A 26,897-nucleotide genomic window follows, 5' to 3' on the forward strand; every position below is an offset into this window, starting at 1 on the left:
TGCTGCTAATTCATTTTCAGATTTTTTTTTTTTTTAGAAAAAACCCTGCATGTACTGTATTTTGCTAATACATTCCACATAGTGAATTTTGACCACTTTGCCGGATAAGTCTACTTACCATGCAACAGATTACTCTTTTTGAACAGTTTTTGTAGTCTAGACTGGAGGGGCTAATGCCCATGTGGATGATATCTTTCATCTGTGATTTTTCTAGGAAAACATTTTGATACTGACTCAAGAATCAGTAGGCTGTGTTATTTACAGGGGTCAGTTCAATGCGTGAACATCACGATTAATTCATTCAGCATCTTTAACTAGAGTTAAAAAGACGTAACTTCTGTTGTGCTAGTTCCATAGGATCACATTTGGCAGAAAACCTGTGTGATAGCAAACAAAGGTTTTCCTCAAATTGTTTTATATGTATTTTTGTTGATGTTATGAGCTGTACACACAAGCTATGCCCAACTTGGCTTTTTATTTTGCACTGTTTTTAAAAAGAAAAAAGTTTGACAAGTCATTCCTATTTGATTTGTACTTCAGTAGAGTCTAATTTATTGCAGAAGATGGGAAGAAGCACGCCAATGGCTAAACAAGAAAAACTAAATTTGTTTTAATTGTAACAGAAGTGTTCTGATAATAGTGTAATAGAGTTTTGATTTGAAACAGAAGCACAAATGCCTTTTTAAAACACAGTCTGGTAAACCTGGATTCTTTCTTTCCCTTTCCTCCTGAAATTAACATTCTTTCAGTCCGGATGAGTGTTGGATTTAGACCACACTGATAAGATATTGGAGATTTGTTCGAACTGTAGGGGCACAAGGAAGAAAACTTTGTTCCGGCTTTGTTTTTGCAGCATGGAAGGTGCTTGTGCACTCCCCATACAAGTAGAGAGGAGCAAGGAGTGAACATTTGATCTAACAGTCCCATTGGGGCTGGACGTGAATTATACGAATCAGTAACGACAATATAGGAGATTGTTTTATTGATTAATAGTAGGATATCTTTTGAGTTATTCAACTGTCTTTCTGAGTGTTTTTTCCTTTCAGAACAGAATAATTTTTCTACTGACTGTTGCAGGGGAAATAGCAGCTGTTTTCAGGTATTTCCCCCCCCCCCCCGTTTATATTGTGTGGTGTGCAACCACATATTTATTTACAGATCTTGCAAGGTTGTGTGACTGTGGTGGTGCGGTTCGACATGTTCTGGTTGGCCATTTGTGCCCCAGCCAACTCAAGTCATGGTTGAACGTAAGGTCTGGTTCAAAAGGATGCCTGCACAGGTCTTTCATACCTTGAAGCCTCTTACTTTGTGTAAATTTCATCTTTATGTACAGAAGTTATAGTCTGCCGCATCTGTGCAAACATTGCAGTTGAGTGAAGTAGATTAATTCGTTGATTAAAGCTAACTGTAACTTATCCTGGATTATAATCCTTAAAAGTCTGTAATTCAAATTTTATACCCTCCAGATCGCCACCAAGTGATTTTAACTCTGTTCTATTTTATTGTTTAAATTAGCCAAGATTTCAATTTTACTTTCTACACCCAGATGGAGCCGTTTCAGAAAGATTAGCAGATGGCCTGCCAATGCCAAAAGAACAAATATGTACTTCACAATTGTATAGAAATTAAAAAAAAAACAAAAAACCTTTAGCTTAAAATTTTAAGCTGTTTTGAGTGTTTTCTTTTAAAGGCGCAGTGTTGGTTTCACTGTTCCAAAAAGCAGAATATAAGATTTGCTATATGAAAATGTTTTGAACTTGCCATGTAACAAGAAGTACTCATTGGGTATGGGAGATATTTATGATCCGGTGCATTTTTAAGAACATTTCACATTTTCATGAAAATACGTCCTCGGGGCATGTTACAAAATTGGCCTCTGCTGCTTTCTTCAATTGAAATGTAGTGCAGTGTGAGAAGAAGACAATAGCTGCTAATTCCTGACATTTCATCTTCCTGGCAGAACCCTGTGTGGAAATGCTGGAGAACTCTTGAGCGCAGGATGTTTGTAAAACAGCCTTAATGAGACAAAAGAAAGGTTTGCTGGCACGGGCTTCTGAGTGTGTGAACAGTGTTCACGGCTATTCACACAGAACACAGTGTTATTGCTGCCAGCTGGTTTCTGGGCAAAATTGCTCCTTTATTTAAAAAGCCGTTAAATGGCAGGAGGCCAGAAGAGTTGAAGAACCAACTCCCCATTAAGTCTCCACATAGATTAAGGCAAGATTTTTTAACTCCCCAAAATCCTCAGCCAGTGTGCTAGGAGTCTGCATATCCTAAAGCTGCTGGCATTGAGAAATGCTGGTCTAAGATACCTTCCTTTCAAGCAGCCTGTGCTATTAATCAGTTGATGGGACTTTGGGGTAGGAATCTTAGTTATGTCAGAGACCTTTGGTTTAAGCAAATGGTATTTTATTTTGTTCAGCTTGCCTTTATATGGGCCTTCTGACTTAGGACGGGTTTCACAACAAATTTTAAACAATACACATTCCATTGTAAATCATTGCAAGACTTCAGTAGCTGGCAACCTACCAAGTCAAAAGAAATTCTAAAAACAATAGAATGGCTTCAGATTAGAATAAATCTCTTTATCAGAACAAACTTTCACAATCTTTAGAAGTACCTAAATGGAGTTTAGAAACAACCAACAGAAAATGATTCTTGAAAGCCCATTCCCACATGTAGGTCGACGTTCCTCAACCTCGGTCCTTTTAAGATGCAGGGACATCCCAGAAGTCTCCAGCTGCTCCATGCTGGCTAGGGAATTCTGGCTAGGGAAGTCCATGCTTCTTAAAGTGGCTGAGGTTGAGAAACACTTGATTTAATGTCACCAATTTGCTCCATTATTCATGCTAGAAGCAATCTTGCTCACTTTCCATATTAGCAGAAAAGAATGCTTCCACTTTTAAGAGGCACCACTGCATTACAAGATGGTCAGTTATCTGCTTGGTAGCATGCATCTCAAATTAAATATTGATTTAGTGCCATTGTGCTAACCTCTGACTAGACATAGAGTAGCTTGACAGTAATTGATCAGGGCACTGGCACAACTCCTAATTTAGAACAGAAATTAAAAACCCTACATTGCTATTGTCCTGATTCTTCAGCTACTATTTCAAGAGAGTTTTTGTGGGGCTGCAAGTAAATTTTCTGCTGCAGCAAATAATGATTATAGCTCTCTGGGATGAAATATAAAACAGAGGTTAGGAGAAGTTCCCAGTCCAATGTACCTACATAATGAGACTGCATTCTTTTACACGTGGACACCTCTCTTGCTGAAATCCAAACCATCCCATTTGTGGGATCTGCCAGGGGCAGGGGAAGCAGCATACTTCTTGGGGGGTCTTGCATTGGGGTCTTAATTCTGCTCACACATTCCAGGAAGCCGTGGGGGCAGGTCACAAGCTCAAATGGATCAAAGATTAAACAGGTTGATATGGGTGAGATGGCTTTTCGAATAAAAGACCATGCTATTCTTCCCAAATTAAAACTTTTCAAGTGAAATCATCTGCAATCAAATTAATCGGGTAAGAGACAGAAGTAACAATTAAATTTGCAACGTTCCCCCTTCCCCCCCCCCAAAAAAAAACTCAGCTTAAAAGCTTTACCTTAAGGCAGGGATGAGCAACCGTAACGATTTTACAACATGTGCAGTTCCCAGAATCCCTGAGTCAGGTGGTTCAGGAATTCTGGAAGTTGAAGTCCACACCTATTATCAATTCCCCCCCCCCCTACATTTCTTATCAGCTGCCATTGGCCAAAAGCCTTACCGTAAGGCAGGAGTGGGCAACTATGGCAACTTTACGACAGGTGGACTTCAACTCCCAGAATTCCTGAGCCAGCTAGCTCAGGAATTCTGGGACTTGGAAGACTTATAAGGAGTTTTCCTGCATTTCTTACCAGCTGCCACTTGGCAACAAATGCTTCCAAGCAGGTCTTGCTCCTTTCCCTTCCAACTCTTGATAGCAGTGGGGAGGGAGGGGGAATTTGGGAAGGAAACATAGAGCAAAATAGGTACACTAAGCCAGAGACACCAAAGATTTAAAAACCTCAAAAACAGTCTCAAAAGCCCCCACAAACTGCTACCTGCCCCCTCTGAAAATGCTATGATGCAATTGGCATGGCTCAGGAGCCCTTCCTTTTTTAAAAATGTATGAGCAGCTAGAGAAAAGAGGCTTTCAAAAAAAAAAAAAATCTGTTCCTTAACTCCAATCATTAGTGTTATTACCACTAAGCAGAACAAGAGGTATACAGACCCCAGAGTCAACCGACTGCTGCTGTCGGGGGTACAATAGTTGTGACTGAAGGAAGCTGAATTCTACTGCGGTTCAGAAACCAATCAAAATGTTTCTGCAGCACGTAAAACCAGGGCTTTCTGGTGCCAAAATCTTCAAAGCCCAAAGGTGAAATGATGTCCTCTGAAAGGTTTAGGCCTCTTTGGTTTCATCCATGGATTCCTGGGCACCTTTGTCATGGCTGTCTGTTTTGGGTGGTAGGGGGGGTGTCTCGGCCCTGCTGTGGGGCCGGAGAGTTTCTTGAGCCTCAGCATCCGGTCCAGAGGGTGAGTTTGGAGACAGGTCCATAGGAAGGGGTGACAGAGGAGACCCAGAAGGCTTTCCCTCAAGTAATTTGGGAGAGCTCTCGTCTGCATGAAAAAATACCGAGTCTTCTGGGAATGGAAGAGACAACACAAACAAATGTTTTTTAGTACAGGAAATCCTCGACTTACAATAGTTCATTTAGTGGCTGAAGCTACAACGGCACTGAAAAAAGTGACTTGCGACCATTTTTCATACTTACAACCAGTGCAACAACCCCATGGGCACAAGATCAAAATGCAGATGTTTGGCATCTCTCTCTCTCTCTCTCTCTCTCTCACACACACACACACACAAATAGGAAGCAATTTATTTAACTACTGCTTTCTTTAACAATAGAAATAGTGGTCCCAACTGTGGACATAAGTCAAAGACTACCTATAATAATAATAATAATAATAATAATAATAATAATAATAATAATAATAATAATAATAATAATAATAATAATAATAATAATAATAATAAAGTTGGAAGGGACCTTGGAGGTCATCTAGTCCAACCCCCTGCTCAGGAAGGAAACCCTATACCATTTCAGACAAATGACTGTCCAGTCTCTTCTTAAAAATTTCCAGTGTTGGAGCATTCACCGCTTCTGGAGGCAGGTTGTTCCACTGCTTAATTGTTCTGACTGTCAGGAAGTTTCTCCTTAGTTCTAGATTGCTTCTCTCCTTGATTAGTTTCCACCCGTTGCTTCTTGTCCTGCCTTCAGGCGCTTTGGAGAATAGCTTGACTCCCTCTTCTTTGGGGCAGCCCCTGAGATATTGGAACACTGCTATCATGTCCCCCCTCGTCCTTCTCTTCATTAAACTATAGACATCCCCAATTCCAGCAGCCTTTCCTTATATGTTTTAGCCTCCAGTCCCCTAATCATCTTTGTTGCTCTTCTCTGTACTCTTTCTAGAGTCTCAGCATCTTTTTAACATTGTGGTGACCAAAACTGGATGCAGTATTCCAAGTGTGGCCTTACCAAGGTAGTATGTATATGGTAGTATGTTGAAATCCTAATTCTCTTTGACTGGATTTGATTATTTCTTGGGGATTTGTCGTCATTTGCGTTTATACCACTCTAATCACACAATTCCCACATCGTTTTCACAATAATATATTATGAACCGTATGTGAGGTAACAGCAGAAATAACAAATAAATCACCACAGGCTATGACAGTGGTGGCGAACCTATGGCACGGGTGCCAGAGGCGGCACTCAGAGCCCTCTCTGTGGGCACGCGAGCCGTCGCCCCAGTCCTAGGCCTTCAGCTGGGTTTTATAAAACCTTTAGGCCTCCGCCGTCGTGTGCAAAAAAAAAAAAAGGTTCAATCAATCAGTCAATTTCAACTTCTCACGGGGAAAAAAAATCTTGCAAAGTTGGAATTGATTGATTGAACTTTTTAGTCCCACCCAGTCTGCCATTACCACCGCAGCCACACCCACCCAATGGGCCACACCCACCCAATGGGCCACACCCACCTGGCAGCTGACGATGCATAAGTGGGTTTTGGGTTGCAGTTTGGGCACTCGGTCTCTAAAAGGTTCGCCATCACTGGGCTATGATAAAACCCAACTAGTCTGTGGGCCATCCTCCCTTTTATCTTTTCAGTTCAATCCCAGCAACCAAATGGCTTCCAACTCTGCTTACCAAAAGATGAATTAATTTCACTATAGGTGAAAGAAGGAGAAGAAGTCACGTGGGCTGTTCTTACTAAATCAATCAACTCGGGAAAAGCAGCTCCAGACATATCTACAAAACCTGCAGGGAGAAGAAAAGACAAAAGGACAAAAACCGCCAGGGGTCCTCAACCTGGGCCACTTTTAAGACTTGTGGACTTCAACTGACTTACCTGGATCCATGACTCTCTGAACCGGAGGAGGAGGAGGAGCAGGAAGGGGCAGGGAGTTTTCTAATGAATAGGGGGTCACACTTTGACCCGAGATGTAGCCCAAATTCTCGGTTTCTTCGGTGTTTAGGCTAGGGGACATCAAGGAAGCCTAAAATAAATAAAAGAATCCATTTTGAGTGCCTGTGACATGACCGTATCCCACTGCAATTTAGATGCCTCCCAGGAAAGCTTCTTTGCTGAACAACAGGTGGATGGTTGGACCCACAGATTACTCTTAATCAGGGGTGTCAGACTCAATTTCATTGAGGGCCACATCAGCATTGCCGTTGCCCTCGGGGGGAGGCGGGGGTGTGTGGCCAGGGTGGGTGCAGCCTACTGGGTGGGCGTGGATGGAGTGGGTGTGGCCTACTGGGTGGGCATGGCCAGCTCTACATTGTTCACGTCAAGGGTGCCTGTGGGGGCCTGGGCAGGAGTGGGACAGATCTGAGGGTCTCTGGCAGAAGGGGATGGGACCGGGGCAAGCACCAAGGCATGGTCCATTTCTTCATTCCTCACAAAGGGTGACACCTTCCCAGCATGCACCCGGGGGGCGGGGCCGATGCGGCAGGGGCTGGTTCCTCGCTGTTTCCAGACGGCCTTGTGGAGCTAAGACTGAATGTGTTTCAGCACAGATGGCAAAATTGTACATTGGCTCCCGGCTGGCCTGGGCCAGGGCCAAGGCAGAGAGGGCCGTTCCCTCACTGTTTCCAGGATGGCTTCGCGGGCCACAGGAAACCACTTCGCGGGCCGCATCCAGCCCCTGGGCCTTGTGTTTGACATGTCTGGTCTAAATTATAAGGTGGTTTTTTTCCGGTTCAATTTGGCCAATCAAGTGCATTATTGAATAAATTTGTTTTTTCCTAGCTGGAGGTAGATGCCGTTTTAGCACATTTTTTCCCCTCACAGCCAAAGGTCCAGGAAGCATGGCAGTAATGCAAGGACATCATTAGAGGGACAGGACCAGAATAGCAATAGCATTTAAACTTATATACCGCTTCACAGTGCTTTACAGCCCTCTCTAAGCAGTTTACAGAATTAGCCTATGGCCCCCAGCAATCTGGGTCCTCATTTTACTGACCCGGGAAGGATGGAAGGCTGAGTCAACCTTGAGCTGGTCAAGATCGAACTGCTGGCAGTCGGCAGAGTCAGCCTGCAATACTGCATTTTAACCACTGCACCACCACGGCTTTTGGTGCTGACGCAGAATACAGAATAACAGAATTGGAAGGGAACTTGGAGGTCTTCTAGTCCAATCCCCTGCTCAGGCATAAAACTCTGTAACATTTCAAACAAATGGTTGTCCAATCTCTTGTTAAAGTCCTCCAGGGATGGAGCATCCACAACTTCTGGAGGCAAGTCATTCCACTGGTTAATTGTTCTAACTGTCAGGAAGTTTCTCCTTATTTCTCTCCTTGATTAGTTTCCATCCGTTGCTTCTTATTCTGCTTTCAGGTGCTTTGGAGAATAAGTTGAACCCCTCTTCTTTTTGGCAACCCCTGAGATGTTGGAAGACTGCTATCCTGTCTCCCCTAGACCTTATTTTCATTAAACTAGACAGATCCAGTTCCTGTAACAGTTCGTCGTATGCTTTAGCTTCCAGACTCCTAATCTTTTTGCTCTTTTCTTCGTAATCTCAGTATCTTCTTTTGTATCATGGTGATCAAAACTGGATGCAGTATTCCATATGTGGCCTTACCAAAGCCACATAAAGCACTTCACCAGAATATTTAGACCTCTTGAAATAAAAGTGGTGAATGAAGTAAGGTATCAGAAATTTAATGCATCCATCTTATGCCACAATTCTTTCACTATCAACTTCCACACCTCAGCAGCAAGAAGCTGGAGATCTTGGAGGCTGCTAAAAAAAAACTGGAGGGGGAAGGGAAAGATGGGGGCTGTGATACCCCCTCCAACTACAAAGAACATTGATTTGCTCATGAGGTGTACAGGAGTTAACTAAGCCATGTCCAGGATGAAAATCCCTACCTCCATGTAGCCATTAGCTGGGGGTTCGGGAGGCGCGTCTCCAGAGGGCAAAGGAGAAGAGGTTTCAGGTGCTCTCTTTAGGGCAGCCGCCTGCGTGGGAATTCGGTGTAGGTAGCCGTATCCAATGCCACATCCTAAGCTGCACAAGAAAGCAAATGTTGTCAGAAGTAGGGCGCACAGTCTGGTTTTAAAAACATAACGGGCAGGCTGCAAACAGAAAAACATAACGGGGGAACTGCAAACATTATTAAGAGAAACTCTACTGTTGGCATCTTCAGATCTGTATTAGTTTATCAGACTATAAAATACAAAGGAAAATGAAAATAATGGGAAACTGGGGGGAGGGAAAAGGGAAAAAGTGTGGGGTAGAAGGGGGGGAAAAAAGAAAAGGCTTTTTAGCACAATGGAAAATAATATTACAGGCTCAACTTTTTACTTTTACGCAATAACAGGTACAGATGGTCCTTGACTTACAACAGTTCGTTTAGCGACCGTTCAAAGTTACAACGGCGCTGAAAAAGTGACCTGGGACCGTTTTTCACACTTACGATCACTGCAGCATCCCCATGGTCACGTGATCAAAATTCAGACGCTTGGCAACTGACTCACACTTATGACCATTGCAGACACCCCCCCCCTTTGTGACCTTCTGACAAGCCAAGTCAGTGGGGAAGCCCCATTCACGTTAGTAGCTCAAAAAATGCAAACAATTCAACTTAACAATTGTGGCAAGAAAAGTTGTAAAATGGGGCAAACTCCAAACACTTAACCACAGAAATTTTGGGCTCAGTTGTAGACGTAAGTCAAGGACTACCTGTCATTTCTACAACAGCAAAACCAAAATCAAAGTTTGTTTGTTTTTTTTCCCCAATCACAAAGCACAAAATCCAGAAGCGGTTTCCAAATGAAAACAAAATTAGGCATGTTCTTTTCCTTGAATAAAGTAATTTCTACTTTTTCCCCTTGCGGTGTAAAATAATATACAGGAAAACTCCCAAGTTGAGTCAACACAAAGCACTACTAAGGCTTTGCCCTGCAGACTCTAGCTAAAAGGAAAAAAGTAAAGCATCTCCTTAACCTTTGCAGGGAAAAAAAAGGAGGGGGGGGACTGAAGAACTGCCCCCCCCCTCTCAACTATAACAACCTTACCCAAATTGGAGAACCCCATTTCTGAAGGGACTGGGGTGTGTGTGGACAGAGCAGCCCCCTCAAGAGACTGCAGTGACATTTCTATCTAATATCCATCTATTTAGCAGCTATTCTTCTTAGTCGTGTTTACATCTTTGTGCCTCAATACAGCTCTGTATCGCTAAAATCAGTCTGTGTGAATTACTTACAGGTAGTCCTCAGCATACGACCGTAATGAAGCCTGTCCACCATAGTCATAATATATTGAAACGGTCGTGAAATGAGTCAGTCTCTGAATTTATGATTTATTTGTGTATTTTGCAGCAGCAGTTGTTAAATAAATGCAGCGGTCCTCAGACCAATGCCACAGTTGTCAAAATGAATGGCATGGTCGTTAAGCCATTGTTTCCTCTGGCGCAATTTTGGTGAAAACTCAGAACTTCCAATTTTCAGCAAAACTGTCACAGGACTGCAGAACATTGCAAATGAGCATAAATGACTGGTTAGAAGGACTATCTGCATTTCCTGATTCTCCCATGTTATATTTCTACGTGAGATTAAAAAAAAGTGATTTTCTAGTAGGCCATAAATAGCTACCAGCAGGAGATAAAGATTCTGTCTATGCATGGCATATCTATTAAAGCAGGGGTCTTCAAACTTGGCCCTTTTATGACTTGTGGACTTCAACTCCCAGAATTCTGGCTGAGGAATTCTGGGAGTTGAAGTCCACAAGTCATAAAAGGGTCAAGTTTGAAGACCCCTGTATTAAAGTATTGTGGTGATGTCAAGAAAGGAAGAGTGGAATGGAAGAGTGTTGGGGCGGTTTTTCTGTGTACTTAAAATAGACTGTAAGGGAAAACTCTCAACACAAATCTCATTCCACGCCAAAGCAAACTTCACGGATTATTCCCCAAATGCATCATGACTGTTGCAGCATCCTCATGGTCACGTGATCAAAATTCGGATGCTTCTCAACTGACACACCTATTTATGACGGTTGCAGTGTCCCAGGGTCGCGTGATCCCCTTTTGCGACTTTCAAACAGGCAGATTCACTTCATAGCTGGGTTACTAACTTAACAACTGCAGTGATCCACTGAACAAGAGTTGTGGCAAGAAAGGTCGTAAAACAGAGCGCCACTCACTTAACTGCCTGGGTTAGCAACAGAAATCTGGGCTCAACTGTGGTTGCAAGTCGAGGACTACCTGTACCAAGGTATCAATTGGACCCAGGATGCTTTAAGATCCAGTATGCACTAGGAGGCCAAGCGTCAGCCTGGTCTTGCCTACCTCTCATTCTCATACCTCATGGTTTCTAAAGCCATACCTTCCTTCTCCACCCCAGGCTCCATTGGGGGTTACAAAAACTTCTCGGCAGGAATCCATTTCTGTGTTATAGACCACCAGCTTCAGAGGCTTTCCCTCATGAGAATCGATCAGGGAGAAGAAATCTTCAGACTGAACAAAGGAGAGATCCGTCATTCACTCTGCAGCAAACTGCCACCCTTCCCCTTTTTACCACCACCAGCCATCCAGTTCCTGGAATAAAGGGTTGGGGGAGAGAATTTGCAGCCTGTTCTTTGTTCAGGCAGACCCTAACCCTTGAGGATAGATAAACTGGTTTTCCAGCACAATGAAGGAACTAGTCACGATCTTTGGGGTCCCTTTCAATTCTATATCTTAAAAAGATTAAATCGCGGCAACAACTGGACCAAAGTTTATTAAAACTGAGGTGTTTCATTACTCAGTCAAAATGAGAATCTGGATAGACAGAGTCAGAGAGTCGTTGGAAAGAACCAACTTTGACATACAGACTGCAGGGGGTTTCTCCCTAAAGTGAAAAGCAACATGTAAATGAAGGTTCAATTATCCTTAGAGTATTTTAACACCCTGGTGCTGCAGTGGTTAGAAGCCAGTATAGCAGGCTACTTTTGCCGACTGCCGGCTACCTGCAGTTTGGCAGTTCGATCCTAACCGGCTCAAGGTTGACTCAGCCTTCCATCCTTCTAAGGTCAGTAAAATGAGGAGCCAGTTTTTGGGGGGCCATATGCTGACTGTTAAACGCTTAGAGAAGGCTGTAAAGCAGTGTGAAGCAGTATATAAATCTAAGGCAGTGATGGCGAACCTTTTAGAGACCGAGTGCCCAAACTGCAACCCAAAACCCACTATTTATCGCTGGGTGCCAGGTGGTCATGGCCCACTGGGTGGGCATGGCTGTGGTGGGCATGGCAGACTGGGTGGGTGTGGCCAAGATAGGCGTGATCACCTCGATGTTGCTCATGGGGAGGGACACCTGTGGGGGCCAGGCAGGGTTGGGGGAGATCCAGGGGGTCTCTGGCAGGTGGAACGGTGGGCAGGAGGCTCGTCCTGCGGGGTGAGGCGAGGCAAGACAGCCAGGGCGGGGGTGCGATTATCACAGGGCAAGGTGAGGCATTGCCCGGAGCAGCTGCTACCTGACACCATCAGCCCCTGCACACAGAGGCCAGTGAGCGCATGAGTGCTGGGATGCATCCGGCCATGTGGAACCTCGGCGAGTTAGCGACCGGCTGGTTGAAGAGGGACGGTTGCCATCTCCGGGGCATGGCGCGCGTGCCCACAGAGAGGGCTATGAGTGCCGCCTCTGGTACGCGTGCCATAGGTTCACCACCACTAAGGTCTAAGGGCTCTCACTATTGCTAAAATATTACTTTTACTTAAAGTATCTTAAAAGATTACTTTTAATCATGGCAACTGGACCAAAGTTTATTAAAATGGAGATGTTTCAAAGTTACTTGGACCAGTAACAAAACATCCCAGTTTTAATAAACTCTGGTCCAGTTGCCATGATTTAACCTTTTAAGATACTTTTGGCCTGGATGATTGAATCTCCGTTAGCATGTTTCAATTCCACGATTTTAGGATGCTGTGCTCTCCATGCACTCACCCATCCTTAGAAAATGCTCCAAAATACAGCAAAACACCATAATGCAACATTCTTCAGCCTTGCAACTTTAAGATGTCTGGATTTCTGGGTTTCAATCCCCAGAATTCCCCAGCTAGCGTGCTGGCTGGTGAATTCTGGGAATTGAAGTCCACCTATGCTGGCTAGGAGATGCTGGGGGTGGAAGTCCACTCATCCAGGCTGAAGGATTCTGGGAGTTGAAGTCCAGATATCTTAAACCAATAGAAGAGGATATATATAGCTCAGGGTTGAACTGTGGAGTCCTGATCTCTTAGCCTGGCTGCTTTCTTGCAGACAGTTCATTACCCAAGTAGGTAACTTCAGATGTTACTTCAGAACCAAGGACTCTGCAGTCTTAAGGCAGCCACGTTTGAGAAATGTTGCCATAAGGGGAGAGAATTACTTTTTTAGTTTTTAGCCTTCATGAGTTGTGGACATGGAGAAAGGAAACCATGCTTTGGGAGAAGAGACATCCACAGGGGGTGGAGAGGGAAGGACAAGGGGAGGCAAACAACAAAAGCATCATTACACCTTAAATTCTGTCCCTCCTGTACATCCATCGCGGTATCACATGCATGTATGAAGCAGATGGAGGCTGCATGATGATGGGACAGTGCTGTTTCCCTGACTTTGCTAAACAATTTTTTAAAACTTTTTCAAGCCAGAGATTTAGTTTAACAAAACAAAAAAAAAATCCCAGGAGCCCTGATCAAGAGGCAAAGTTCTAACAACAGAAAACTAGTTGCATTCCCCCAATGAATCAGAATAGAACTGGAAGAGATCATGGAGGTCTTCTAGTCCAACCCCCTGCTCAAGCAGGAGACCCTATATAATTTGAGAGGAGTGACTTTCCAGTTCTTCTTAAAAACCTCCAGTGAAAAACTTCTTAGTCTCAAGTTCATGGGGACCCTTAAAAATGTCTGTGAACCACAGTTTGACAAACCCTAGCCCAGGGGTAGGTAACCTTGGCTCTTTTATGACTTGTGGACTTCAACTCCCAGAATTCCTGAGCCAGCAGAGCTCAGCATGGAAATCTTTCCTTCTCCTCAGCATGGCTGGCTCAGGAATTCTGGGAGTTGAAGTCCACGAGAGCCAAGGTTGCCTACCCCTGCCCTAGCTTAAATTATTAGGGCCCATAAGAACTTCTGCCTAGGAAAGCAAAAAAAAAAAAAAAGGCAAGAAAAGGGGGTATCCAATCTTTAAGACTTGGGGACTTCAACTCCCAGAATTCTCCAGCCAGCCATGCTGGCTGAGGAATTCTGGGAGTTGAAGTCCACAAGTCTTAAAGTTGCCAAGTTTGGACATCCTTAGTTTAGATGCAAAGGGAAGCCTGAAAATGCAGTACCCCATGCAATGCTCTCTCTTTCCCACCATATTTTGGTTAGTTTTGCTTTTTGCATGAAGCTTTCTCAAGCTCTTGGCAGTAAAGGGAGGGAGGCCGGAACCAAAGGAGTTTTATGCGCAGCAATGCTCCCACAGTAAGAAATCAAGCACCAGAGAAGAAAAGGTGGAAAGGAAGCAAGCGCAGAACAATCGAGGCCTAAGAAATATTCACAGCCATCAGCACCAAAGATCAATCTCTCCTGACTTCACTTTGGGCGTCAGTTACAACTCATCTGAATCTTTTACCTCGTGGAGTATCTGATCCGATCCAATTATGTAGTCAGAATGGGGCTTCAGGCCAGCTAATGCTGCCGGAGAAGCTGGCTCCACATCCTAGACAAGAGAGAAAGACCGTGGTTATGGCTATGGCCCATATTCAACAAAGCCAGTGGGGAAAGCATTTTAAGTCAGTGCTTGGTAAACCTTTTTGAGGGGGGGGTCTTGACTCCTGGCAACTACTTGCGCAACTCCAGCAGTTTTCTTGGCAAGGTTTTCTAAGTAGTTTCCTATGGTCTTCTTAGGATTAAGAGGGAGGAACTGGCCCAAGGCCACAAAGCTGACCAACATCTAAGGTAGGATGAGAATTCACCATTTCCCAGTTTCTAATCTGATTGTATTTATGTATATCCCACCCTTATTATTTTTGTTAAGTAATTCAAGGTAGCCAACATACATAATGCTCCTTCCTCCATCTATTTTCCTCAAAATCATGTGAGTTGTTCCAAAGATGATTTTTTTTTTCACAAGGCAACTGGACTTTCTTGTTTTTCTTTGAAGACGTTTCGCTTCTCATCCAAGAAGCTTCTTCAGCTCTGACTGGATGGTGGGGAATGGAAGGATTTATACTCCTTGCAGACAGCTGGTCATTTGCATTCTTTTAGAGAGTCGTTGAGGCCATGTGGAGGTTTGTCTGTGTCCTCACAGTCACATCAGTAGTGCAAATGGGTGTGGAGCCTCCTTGGAACTGTATAAATCCTTCCATCCCCCACCTTCCAGTCAGAGCTTTTCTTTCTTCAAAAGAAAAACAAGAAAGTCCAGTTGTCTCCTGAAAAAGCATTTTTGGGTTGTTGTCTGCCCGTTTATAGCCCAATAACTTAACCACCACACCCGACGTAAGTAGATGGATCAATGTTTTGGAAAAAAAACACTTGTTCCTCATTTTGAATACCGTGGAATGAAAAAGTTCCTTGTATTTTTTTTTTTTCATTGAAAAAGTTACACTCTGCGTTAAAGATGTGAATTCTAATTAAACATGACTGCATTCTGTAATATACAACAGATTTTTTTTCTCCTGCAAACTGATTTTTCTAATGCAGATTTATACATGGAAATAATTGCAAGAGTTGCTGCAGAATTTTTTTTAAAAAAAAAACTTATTAACAAATAATTTCTAATTCTATCCAAGATAGAGGTGGCAGAACTGAGGGCACAAAGGGGTAGGATATGTGGTGCTCCACCTAAACAAAATAGTATCTTCTAATACAGAGGCCCCCAACCTTTTGGGCACCAGGGACCGATTCTATGGAGAAAGAATTTTCCGCAGACCGGAGAGTGTGTGGTTTTGTGTGCTGCCTGCATCCCGCGGATGGGGCTTTCCTTGTTTGCGCGGCCCGGCTGCTGGCATGCCATGGTGCTGTTCCATGGACCAGGGGTTGGGGACCCCTATTCTAATAACACTGAATTTGCAAAGCAAGCAAATTAGTGTGCAAAGTGTTCCTTAAAAAGGCAGAGGTTTGAAAACTAAATCAAAAGAGCAAAGGAAACAAAAGGAGGGGCACAGGAGAAAGAAAAAAAAAATCAAAAATAATATTTCTAAGGTAGTCTTCAACTTATGATCGCAGTGGGGGTTCAGAATTTGTTGCTAAGTGATGCAGTTGAATCACATCTATTTTTCCAACCTTTCTTACCATGGGCATTAAGTGAATCTGACTTCCCCCACTGCCTTCATGTGTTGGAACCCCCCCCCCGGCAAGCTTGCAAATGGGGATCGGGTGACCCTGGAATGCTGCAACTGTAGTGAATCAATGCTAGTTGCTAACGTTGATCGTGCATGCGAATGTGAGAACTGGTCATAAGTCACTTTTTCCAGCATTAATGTACCTTCAAACGATTATTAAAAGGAGCAGGTCTTAAGTTGAGGACTACCTGTAAACATCTAAATAAAGTTGTCTCCGGGTTAAACTTGATTCATTATAACTCCATGTTTTCCCCCTGGGAGTAATACAGTGGTTTTCCTTCTTGTCCAGCTTAAACCACTGGTTTTCTGCACTGACCTTGCTTAGCATTCCAGATCAGCCAAGGGCAACTTGTTTCTAGGAATTCTGGGAGTTGGAGTCCACACAGCTTAGCGACTTGAGGCTGGGCAACACTGATCCGGAAGTTGCAGTTGATACAAAATGCAGCATGGTGGGTATCTGTGCTCCTTTACACCTGTGCCCTGTGAACTGCACTAGTTGCCGTATCCTTTCTGGGCTCCATTCAAAATGGTGGCAGCTGCCTATAAGTGGCTCTCCATGGCACGGGGCCAGGTTATTTGCAGGATCACCTCTCCCCAGTCACATCTACCTGTCCCCTCAGATCTGGCACTAGGGCAGGGGTAGGCCACCTTGGCTCTTTTATGACTGGTGGACTTCAACTCCCAGAATTCCTGAGCCAGCATGGCTCAGCTTGGAAACCTCTCCCTTTCCCCTCAGCATGGCTGGCTCAGGAATTCTGGAAGTGGAAGTCCACGAGTCATAAAAGAGCCAAGGTGGCCTACCCCTGGACTAGAGGCATGCTACGAACCCTACTCATTAAAGGACCCACCAAGAGAACCTTCTGGAACCTCGTCTCCCATCCCACCTCAGATATTAGCCCCAGCCCCATTGACCTCTGGGCATCCTTGAAGAGTTGGCTAAGTCACCGGGCATGGGAGTCTGAGTAGCTGATGAAACCTCTGACTTTTGTTTTGATTTATTATCATATTCACTGTCAATTGTCTCTTTCGTATCTGTGTTGTTCTTTAGCTGACTTTCTTCCCATTGTAGTTAGCTGCCCAGAGTCACTGATAAATTAAATAAGTGGTTAAATAAACTGGTTTCATAGGAACTTAAGAAGCCCTCCTAACCTGTCTCAGTCAGGTGCACCTGCTGAAGGACTGCGGGAAGGCCAGAGAGATTATGGGTCCCACCTAGATAACTGATGGGACATAGAAGCGGGGCCTTCTCTGTAGTGGCTCCCTCCCTTTGGAACATCATTCCCCAAGTAATAAGGTTGGCCTAATCCTTATTATTTTTTTTTTTGCAAGGCCCCAAAGATAGGTTCCCTCAGCGGGTCTGAGGAGCTCAGATTATTTTGGAGCTGATCAAGTGGCTTGTATGATTGTGTTTGTCGCTGCCAAAGGCCACAGGGATTTCTGGAATTTTCATATCGTTGATGTTTAAGGCTGTACACCACCCGGAGTCACTGTGAGTGGGGCAGCCATACAAATCTGTCTGTCTGTCTATGGCCGCTCGCTACTCTCAGCGGGCAGCCAACAAACAATAAAAAAAACCCTCAATATAAAAAGAATAAAAACAATACCTCTCCCCCCCACTCCATGGTGACAACAAGCAATCAAACCAGCCACTTGATGAGCTCTATCCCACTCTGGGTTCCCCAGGCCTGTTGGCAAAGGCCACGTCTTCAGGACCTTGCGAAAGAGTGTTAAAACGGGATTCAGTCTAATCTCTGAGAGGAGCCACCACGGAGAAGGCCCTACTTCTGGTTCCTGTCAGATTAGGAGATGGGACCTGAAACATTCTCTGCATCCCACTCTGGGGGGGGGGAGGGTCAGGTAGATGTAACCGGAAAGAGATGGTCCTTCTGATAACCTGCAAATAAACATGTATAGATAAGCTATTCTCTCCTTCCGGCAGTGCTTCTTAGCAACTAAAATCTGATAATCCGGCTGTGATTCGAGGTAACAACCAATCAGGACTAGCAGTCACAGAAAGCCCAATGCAGCCTCCCTTTTCCTGCTTACCAGCACATGCCAGACGTGTTCATTGGCACCTTGGAAACTGCAGAATCGCACACTGGCCCCTAGCAGTCCCTGCCCTCCCCACATATTGCTGGGGATGACCTCCACTTCCCGTACTTTCATCGTTTTTATGTTGTAGACTTCCAGTTTCACAGCTTTCTCAACGTTGGCTTTTAGTAGATCTTTCAGGGTGTTGCCTTCTTTATTCTACATGCAGGGAGGGAGGAAAAAATGAAGACTTTGTATCTGGACATGGTAACAAACACATAAGAAAGAAAATAGCTTAGAAGCATCTGGCCAGGAAACAGAATATTTCTTTTTTTTTCTTTTCTTTTCTTTTCTTTTCTTTTCTTTTCTTTTTCTTTCTTTCTTTCTTTCTTTCTTTCTTTCTTTCTTTCTTTCTTTTCTTTCTCTCTCTCTCTCTCTCTCTCTCTCTCTCTCTTTCTTTCTTTCTTTCTTTCTCATTCATTCATTCATTCATTCATTCATTCATTCATTCATTCTAGATGGCCAGCCACCCTCCCAGCTCAGTTCTTTCCAAATCTGGAAAGAAATTTAAACTTTAATTTTACAGTTATTGATGGAAAGTAAGTCCCAGTCAACCAACTTCCAGATAAATACAGACTTATCACACATTCAGTGACTATTCAAAGTTACAGTGCTGCTGAAAAAAATGACGATTGTTTTTCACACTAACAACCATTATAGCATCCCCGTGGTCATGTGATCAAAATTCAGGCACTTGGCAACTGGTATATATTTATGACACTTGCACTATCGTGAGGTCATGTGATCTCCATAGGTAACCTGTCCAGCTGGCTTCTGACAAGCAAAGTCAACGGGGAAAATCAGATTTGCCTAGTGACTGCATGGCATCTGCTTAACAATTATAGTGATTTCCTTAACAACGGTGACAAGAAGATAATTAAATTGGTCACAAACCCCTTAACAACTGTTGTGCTTCAGAGGCTTGGCAACTGGTTCATACTTACGACTGTGGGTGTGTCCCAAGGTCACATGACCCCCTTTTGCAATCTTCTGATGAGCAAAGTCAAAGGGGAAGCCAGATTCACTTAATAGCCGTGTTGCTAACTTAGCAACTAGTGATTCATTTAACAACTGTGGCAAGAAAGGTCATAAAGTGGGGAAAAAAACTCACTTAACAAATATCTCACTTAACGGAAGTTTGGGGCTCAATTATTATGGTAAGTTGAGGCCTTCCTGTCCTCAGATGCCACGTTGGCTAAATGAAACACCAGCCTGCAGGGTTACCAGCTAGCTTTCTTTCTCATCTCTGCATGCCTTTGTCAACCAGCTTTTAATGTGTTAATTATTAACAGAGTCGCAGCTGGTCAAATATTGAGAGCTGGTTTGGTGACTCAGCATTAAGTCAACACCCTCCCTACCTTCCCTCCAAAGCTGTGCCAAAACGGGCAAAGTCTTGATGGTACCGAACGGGTTTGACGCTCAAAAACTCAAGACGCTTCGAGCGAAGGTGCCAAGACCATGCAGGACAGCTTCTCCCCACACATCAGGTTGGCATTTCACAAGCAGTCCTCAACTTACAACTTACACTCATTTAGTGACCGTTCAACATTACAACAGCACTGAAAAAAAGTGAAATGAACAGTTTTCACACTTGTGACTGTTGCAGCATCAGTCATATTTCGGGGGTCATACCTTGGGTGCTTGGCAACAGGCATGTGTTTGTGATGGTTGCGGTGTCCTGGGAATGCTATCTGCAACCTTTCTAAGGAGCTTCTGACAAGCAAAGTCGATCAGAAAATCCAGATTCGCTTAACGATCACATAACTCATTTAGCAACTGTTGTGATTAGCTTAACAGCTGTGGCAAAAAAAGTTTGTAAAATGGGACATGATTCGTTTAACAGCTGCTTTGCTTAGCAATGGAAATTTTGGGCTCAACTGTGGTCATAAGTTGAGGACTACCTGTATTGGAAACTGCTAAAACTAGAGCTCTCCCAAAGAGCCCTTGAAGAGTGTTTGTTACTTTTATTAATAGTAATAATACATTTATTATTGAGTTCGATTTAAAATTGTTTTTATTGGAGGGTTGTTTGGGGGTTAATCCTGGAAGTGTTAATTTCTACGGCGTATTTTTTAACTCTCTAAGCCAGCGAGAGTTGGTGAGAAAGAAAACCAGTAAATAAAACTAATGAAACATATAAAGAAAAGTTACGTTAATGACGGGAGAATTTCAGTTCAGCTTCTAGCCCAGAGCTATTTCTCATGCAACAATTAAGTCTTTAGAGACAAGTAGCCATAAAAACTGGGTTTTGCTTTCTAGGAATATATTTTACAAAAAAAAAAAAAAAAGTTCTCACCCAATTCGGCTGGATTTCAATTCTCATCACAGGTAGTTCTCAACTTACGACCACAACCGAGCCAAACATTTCTAGTGCTAAGTGACTGCAGTTGTTATGTTAGTCACACATTTGTTAAGTGAATCCAGCTTCCCTATTGTCAGAAGATCACAAAAGGTGATCACATGACCCTGGGACACTGCGACCGTCATAAATGGTCAGTTGCCAAGCATCTGAATTTTGACCATGGGGATCTGCAACGATTGTAAGTGTGAAAAATGATCAAAAGTCACTTTTTTTCAGTGCCATTGTAACTTTGAACAGTCACTAAATGAACTGTTTTAAGTCGAGGACTACCTGCATCTGCTACTAAGACAAGCACTGCATGGCCTGCATCAAATCCTAGCTCCTTCATGGGGAACGGACCAAAAAGCTGCAAGTCCAGTTTTTGCTTTCACAAGTTGCATCTCATGGCATGAATATTTTTCGGCCTCAAAGTCACCAACAGGGAGGAAGAGTCAATGAATTCAGACCTTACTAAAACCTATGGTTGCATATAAAGCAACTTCTGCACGCAATTTCCTAGCAGGTCAGTCCAGAAGAAGAGTCCAGGTCATCATCTCCAGTACTAGAAATGTGATCTAAGAAGGGAACGTGTTTGATAGGTCACACCCTAAAGCAAGGGTGGGGAACTATGGCCCTTTTATGACTTGTGGCTCAGGAATTCTGGGAATTGAAGTCCATAAAGAGGCCATAGTTCCCCACCTCTGCCCTAAAGCGACTTGCTAAATTCCTGAGATGCAATTGAATTGGTGATAGAGAATAAGAGGCAGACTGCACCTACCAAGGCTACAATTTGGTCCAAGGACCTACTTTACAATATTTATATATCCTTTCATTCCATATCTGATTTACTATTTGCATTCACGGTGCACTTTACACAACCAAACATCAATATGGTTAGAATAGAGTAACAGAAGAACAGAATTAGAAGGGACCTTGGAGGTCATCTAGTCCAACCCCGATTAGGCAAGAAACCCTATAACATTTCAGACAAATGGCTGTCCAATCTCTTCTTAAAAACTTCCAGTGTTGGACAACCCACAACTTCTGAGGGCAAGCTGTTATATTGATTAATTGTTCTAACGGTCAGGAAGTTTCTCCTTAGTTCTAGGTTGCTTCTCTCCTTCATTAGTTTCCATCCGTTGCTTCTTGTCCTGCCTTCAGGCGCTTTGGAGAATAGCTTGACTCCCTCTTCTTTGGGGCAGCCCCTGAGATATTGGAACACTGCTATCATGTCCCCCCTTGTCCTTCTCTTCATTAAACTAGACATACCCAATTCCAGCAACCATTCTTTGTATGTTTTAGCCTTCAGTCCCCTGATCATCTTTGTTGCTCTTCTCTGTACTCTTTCTAGGGTCTCAACACCTTTTTTACATCGTGGTGATCAAAACCAGATGCAGTATTCCAAGTGTGGCCTTACCAAGGCCTTGTAAAGTGGTACTAATACTTCACGTGATCTTGATTCTATCCCTGTTAATGCAGCCCAGCACTGTGTTGGCTTTTTTGGCAGCTGCAGCACACGGCTGGCTCACATTTAAGTGATTGTCCATTAGGACTCCAAGATCCCTCTCACAGTTACTACTATTGAGCAAGGTAGCACCTATCCTACACCTGTGCATTTGGTTCTTCTTGCCTAAATGTAGAATCTTACTTTTTTCATACTTCCTGCTTCCTACAGTAACTGTATATGGTGATTCTAACTCATTTACTTCTTATTTACTGGATTCTCTACTAAAATTTCCAAGCACATAGCAAAGTTCTGCTTGATTGCAAATGTTATCAGAAAACTCACAACTCTGATTGTTAAGGCGATTAAGGGTACTGAATTGATCTATCATCTTTACATGTAATCCTCAACTTACGACCATAGCTGAGCCCAGGATTTCTCTTGCTAAACAAGGCAGCTGTTAAGTCACCTTGGCCCATTTTACGATCTTTATTGCCACAGTTAAGCAAATCATTGTCGTTATTAAGTGAATCACATGGTCGTTAGGCAAATCCAGCCTCCCCCATTGATTTGGCTGGGAAGGTTACAAATTATGATCACATGGTCCCACAACACTGCAACAGTCATAAATATGAGTCAGTTGCCAAATACCCGAATTTTGATCATGTGACCGTCGGAATGCTCAATGGTCCTAAGTGTGAAAAATGGTCATGGTCAGAATATTATTAATAATCCTTCTCTGTAATCTGCTTCTTTTTGTGCAGTTTTTTTGATCTCTGGCCATAAACTGTTAACACTAAAAGAATCTCACACATGTAATCCAAAGACGCAGAGAAGGTTTGTTGAAGAACTCTATTTATTAAGAGATTTAACAGGCGGAAGTCCAACAGCACAGGGGTCTCCAACCTTGCCAATTTTAAGACTTGTGGACTTCCTCAGCTAGCAAAGCTGGCTGGGGAATTCTGGGAATTGAAGTCCACAAGTCTTAAAGTTGGCGAGGTTGGAGACCCCTGCAATAGCATTCTCTGGGAGTGAAAGTTGACCAAAGCAATTTATAATTTCAAAAATAAAGTCAGTTGAACTATCAATAGATATTTGCAAGAACGCTGATGTAGCTGGGTGCTCGCATGCGCGCACAAGGAGAGAGGGAGAGAGAGAGAGAAAGAGAGAAAACAGTGGCTTCTCTTAGCTATTTACCAGTCTCGTGTGTCCTATGGTAAGTATGAAATCAAAGAACGGCTCCAATCCAGCCCGCTGAGCGGGGGAATTTTCCTGAATCTGCAAAAATGGCAAAGGTGACATATATACATATTGCATAAAAATGAACATCAGCATAAGAATGCATATCCTAAAGAAAGTTGGATGCTTAATGCGAAAAGTATCTGAAATAAACATGATGTAGATTAACCACAGAAATCTGTTATTAATAACTGAAAGGATTTTTTATAATCTGGAGCCCCAAGACTAAAGCTGCCGGACCCAGCAATTTAGAGAGGAGCTGTAGGTGGCACAGTGGTTAGAATGCAGTATTGTAGGCTAACTCACTGCTCACTGCCAGGAGTTCGATTCTGGCAGGTTCAAAGTTGATTCAGACTTCCATCCTTCCAAGGTTGGTAAAATACGCAACAGATTGTTGGGGGCAATATGCTGACTATGTAAATTGCTTAGAGAGGGCTGTAAAGCACTGTGAAGTAGTATATACATCTACGTGCTAGTGCTATTTCCTTGACCCAGCGGCACGATCCAAGGCAATTAAAAAGGAGGCAAGGCTAGGCATCATCTCCTTTCATAGCAAACTTCTTGAATTAAAATTAAATTTTTAATTTTTTTGCAAGAAGGATCTCCATTAAACATTCTCCACAGAACTTCTTGCACTTAGAAATACAGCTTAGTCTTACATATGTTCAGAGAATGCATTTCTGAATGTTTCCTTTAAGCTAGGGGTGTCAAACTCAATTTCATTGAGGGCCGCATCAGCATTGCGGTTGCCCTCGGGGGGGGGGGGTGGCCAGGGTGGGTGCGGCCTACTGGGTGGGCGTGGTTGGAGTGGGTATGGCCTTCTGGGTGGGTGTGGCCAGCTCTACATCGTTCGCGTCAAGGGTGCCTATGGGGGCCTGGGCAGGAGTGGGACAGATCTGAGGGTCTCTGGCAGAAAGGGGATGGACCAGGGCAGAGCCCATCAAGCTGGATATGTGAGGCGAGGGCCATTTGCTGGCCACTTCCAGGCGATGGTGCATTTCTTCATTTCTCACAAAGGGTGACACCTTCCCAGCATGCACCCAGAGGACGGGGCCGACACAGCAGGGGCTGGTTCCTCGCTGTTTCTGGACGGCCTTGTGGAGCTAAGACTGAATGTGTTTCAGCACAGATGGCCACCACAAAATTGTACATTGGCTCCCGGCCGGCCTGGGCCAGGGCCAAGGCAGTGGGGGCCGTTCCCTCGCTGTTTCCAGGATGGCTTCGTGGGCCACATGAAATCACTTCGCGGGCCGCATCCGGCCCCCGGGCCTTGTGTTTGACATGTCTGCTTTAAGTCAAGCTTTATTCCTGATGTCTCTGTGTGCACACCGAGCAATATGGAAAGGTTTTGACTTGGCTTTCTTTCAGGAAGCTTAACTTCTCAACCTGAAAGCCACCAAGTTAAGGGCAACAACCCCCCCCCCCAAACAAGTTAAACATCTCATACCAAGACCTCGCCCAATACCCTTCCTTTAAAAAAAAAAGAACAATAAACTTCTGCAGTCATGACTCATAACTTCTGCACACAATATTTAAAAGGCACAGCACTGATCTTTCAAAGACAAGGCTTAATCATTCTGACCCACCCAATTTACAGGATTCCAATCATCCCCAATTTGGCTATTAGGATAGAGGTTGCAGAATGAGAAATATATTCTGAGATACATTCGGTGCATCAAGGAGACAATATTTACCCTAAATATCCATGCCTAAAGATATTTTACCCATATAATTGTCTCTATTGCTATTATCCTTGTCATTTTCTCATCTTTCTTACTTCTCATCTTAACTACTACATTCTCCTATTGGTATGTTTGCATGTTATGATTTATGACTGTAGGATTCAGGATCTATGACTTATCACTTTGTTGTTTGTATGTACACTGAGAGCTTATGCACCAGAGACAAATTCTATTCTATTCTATTTGATTTTATTTTTATTCCACCTTTATAAGTAGCTCAAGGTGACAAATATATATAATACTCCTTCTTCCTCTTTTCCCCTCAGCAAGCACCCTGAGAGAGAGGGACTGGCCCAAAGTCACTCAACTGGCTTTCTGGGATTATAACTCTGTCTCCCGATTTCTTGGTCAACACCTTAACCACTACATTAAACTGGATATGATGTGATCCTTCCAAGGTATCAACAAGTATAGTCACATTCTATTTTCACCAATACAAAATTCATCCTTCAAGCTGGGATGGCCCTTCTAACAAAAATAGTGGCCATAACAAAAAAAAGAAAAACAAATTCTACACACAGAAAATAAACAGGCATATGGCAACAGCTGTTTTAGGGTTACAGTTAACTTCTTTTTATGCAATTTTGGTGGGCTTTTTACTGCTATAGCCTTTTGCAAACTGCTTTAAGGTCAGCAAAAACAGGGAAGGCTTCAACTATATTCTATAAATTGGTAATAATCCTCCCTACAAAGCAATGAATAGTTACTAATTGGAAGAGCAACAAATTGAGGTATCAGGTGACGGGGCAGGTTTTCTGTAGTTATGAACAAAGCTAACTGGGCCCTGATTAGGGCTTACAAAAAAAAAAAACCAGCAAGGGAACCCCAGACTAGGGGTCAGGCTGGGGAGTCAGGAAAATGCCCTGTGGACGAAGGCAATTCTCAAACTCTTCCATAGAGCTGTCAAGGAAATTATCAAGTAGCCTTATGGAAAGCCATTTGCGGTTTTCTGGTCTATTTCATTTCTCCAACTTTCTTCCTGGATCTGGTCTCTCAGGGGACTGGAAGCTCCCGTTGAGGCTGTATAATGGCTGTTCTTCTGGGACCCTTTTAATGTGCAAAACAGGATGAAAATACTTGAAATAAGGGCATCAGCCAGCAGTTTACTCTAGACTCTAGTGGTTAAGTCACCAAGCTAGAAAGCAAGAGCCCTGAGTTCCAGTCCTGCCTTAGCCATGAAAGCCAGTTAGTGACTTTGGGCCAGTCACTCTCTCTCAGTCCAACTCACCTCACGGGGTGGCTGTTGTTGTGGGGAAAGAAAGAGAAAGCCTTGTTGGATATGAGTCATGTATGAAACATGTATGAAAATAATAAAGAGGATGGATATATATATACATATATAGATAATATACACACACATACACTGATACATATATATGCATACACTTATACATATACATACATACATATATACAAACACACATACATATATATGCATACATTTATACATATACATACATACATATATACAAACACACATACATATACACATATACATACACACATATAAATATACATACACATATATATATATATATACACATACATACACACATATACATATATAAAAATATTACACTCAGCGTCACAGGCGGCACTTCCCACGTTCCCTTCCCAGCTGCTTACTTGTCCTCAAGAGAGATTAGAATGTCCATCATCCCCATCCGCTGGATGAGAACAATGGGTATTGGGGTCCATCACGTCTGGAGAGAAGCTTCAGGGGACAAGCGGGGGCTTAATCCCAGAGCGATTGGACTAACGCCCGTCCTTCCCACCCACTGGCTGAGGATGATGGGCGCTGGAGTCCAGCTTCGATTTAGGGCCGTCTTCACCCTCTGTGGGTCCCTCCAGGGAGACGCTGCTTACCCCGTGCACATGATAACCCTCGGAGCCCCCGTTGGGAACCTCGGAGCTGGAACTCAGCCCCATGGCTGCCCGGAGAGACACCGACTCAGGCGCTGGGAGAAGAGCACGCCGGTCTCGCCGTCTCCATCGCCGCCGGCCGCCAACGACACAGGTCTACGGCTTCCAACGCTGCAAACCCTTGGGCGCATGCGCGAGCGGAGGCCGCCGGGAAAAGAACAGCCAACGAAGCAAGCTGGGCGACGCCCGCGCGCCTCATAGGCTGCAGCGCCTGTCTGTCACCTAACGTCCACGAAGGAGAAGAGTAG

General features: G+C 43.7%; 1 protein-coding gene across 2 annotated transcripts; it reads right to left on the reverse strand.

The window, feature by feature from the left end:
- Positions 1-4,184: 4,184 nt before the first annotated feature.
- Positions 4,185-26,770, reverse strand: GORASP1 (golgi reassembly stacking protein 1). 2 transcript variants are annotated; one of them, XM_015832544.1, is made up of 9 exons: positions 26,593-26,770; positions 22,943-23,023; positions 17,916-18,119; positions 14,159-14,245; positions 10,916-11,046; positions 8,462-8,600; positions 6,437-6,584; positions 6,235-6,345; positions 4,185-4,663 (listed from the first exon to the last, which is right to left on the reverse strand). In XM_015832544.1, the coding sequence occupies exons 1-9, from the start codon at positions 26,653-26,655 to the stop codon at positions 4,425-4,427; spliced, it is 1,203 nt and encodes a 400-aa protein (XP_015688030.1). In that variant the 5' UTR covers positions 26,656-26,770; the 3' UTR covers positions 4,185-4,424. The 2 variants fall into 2 exon arrangements, with proteins under 2 accessions (XP_015688030.1, XP_015688029.1); XM_015832543.1 differs by having other exon boundaries at positions 4,185-4,666.
- Positions 26,771-26,897: the final 127 nt, after the last annotated feature.

This window comes from Protobothrops mucrosquamatus, unplaced genomic scaffold, assembly GCF_001527695.2.
Source record: "Protobothrops mucrosquamatus isolate PMUCROS unplaced genomic scaffold, P.Mucros_1.0 scaffold5, whole genome shotgun sequence".
Taxonomy (NCBI): Eukaryota; Metazoa; Chordata; class Lepidosauria; order Squamata; family Viperidae; genus Protobothrops; species Protobothrops mucrosquamatus.

Excerpts from the sequence above, each read along its gene's own strand:
- GORASP1 (XM_015832543.1), bottom strand. The coding sequence starts at position 26,655 with ATGGGGCTGAGTTCCAGCTCCGAGGTTCCCAACGGGGGCTCCGAGGGT. Across the intron at positions 23,024-26,592 it reads AGGGTTATCATGTGCACGGG|ATTCAGGAAAATTCCCCCGC; the intron begins GTAAGCAGCGTC and ends CCATTTTTGCAG. Across the intron at positions 18,120-22,942 it reads CCATAGGACACACGAGACTG|AATAAAGAAGGCAACACCCT; the intron begins GTAAATAGCTAA and ends CCCTGCATGTAG.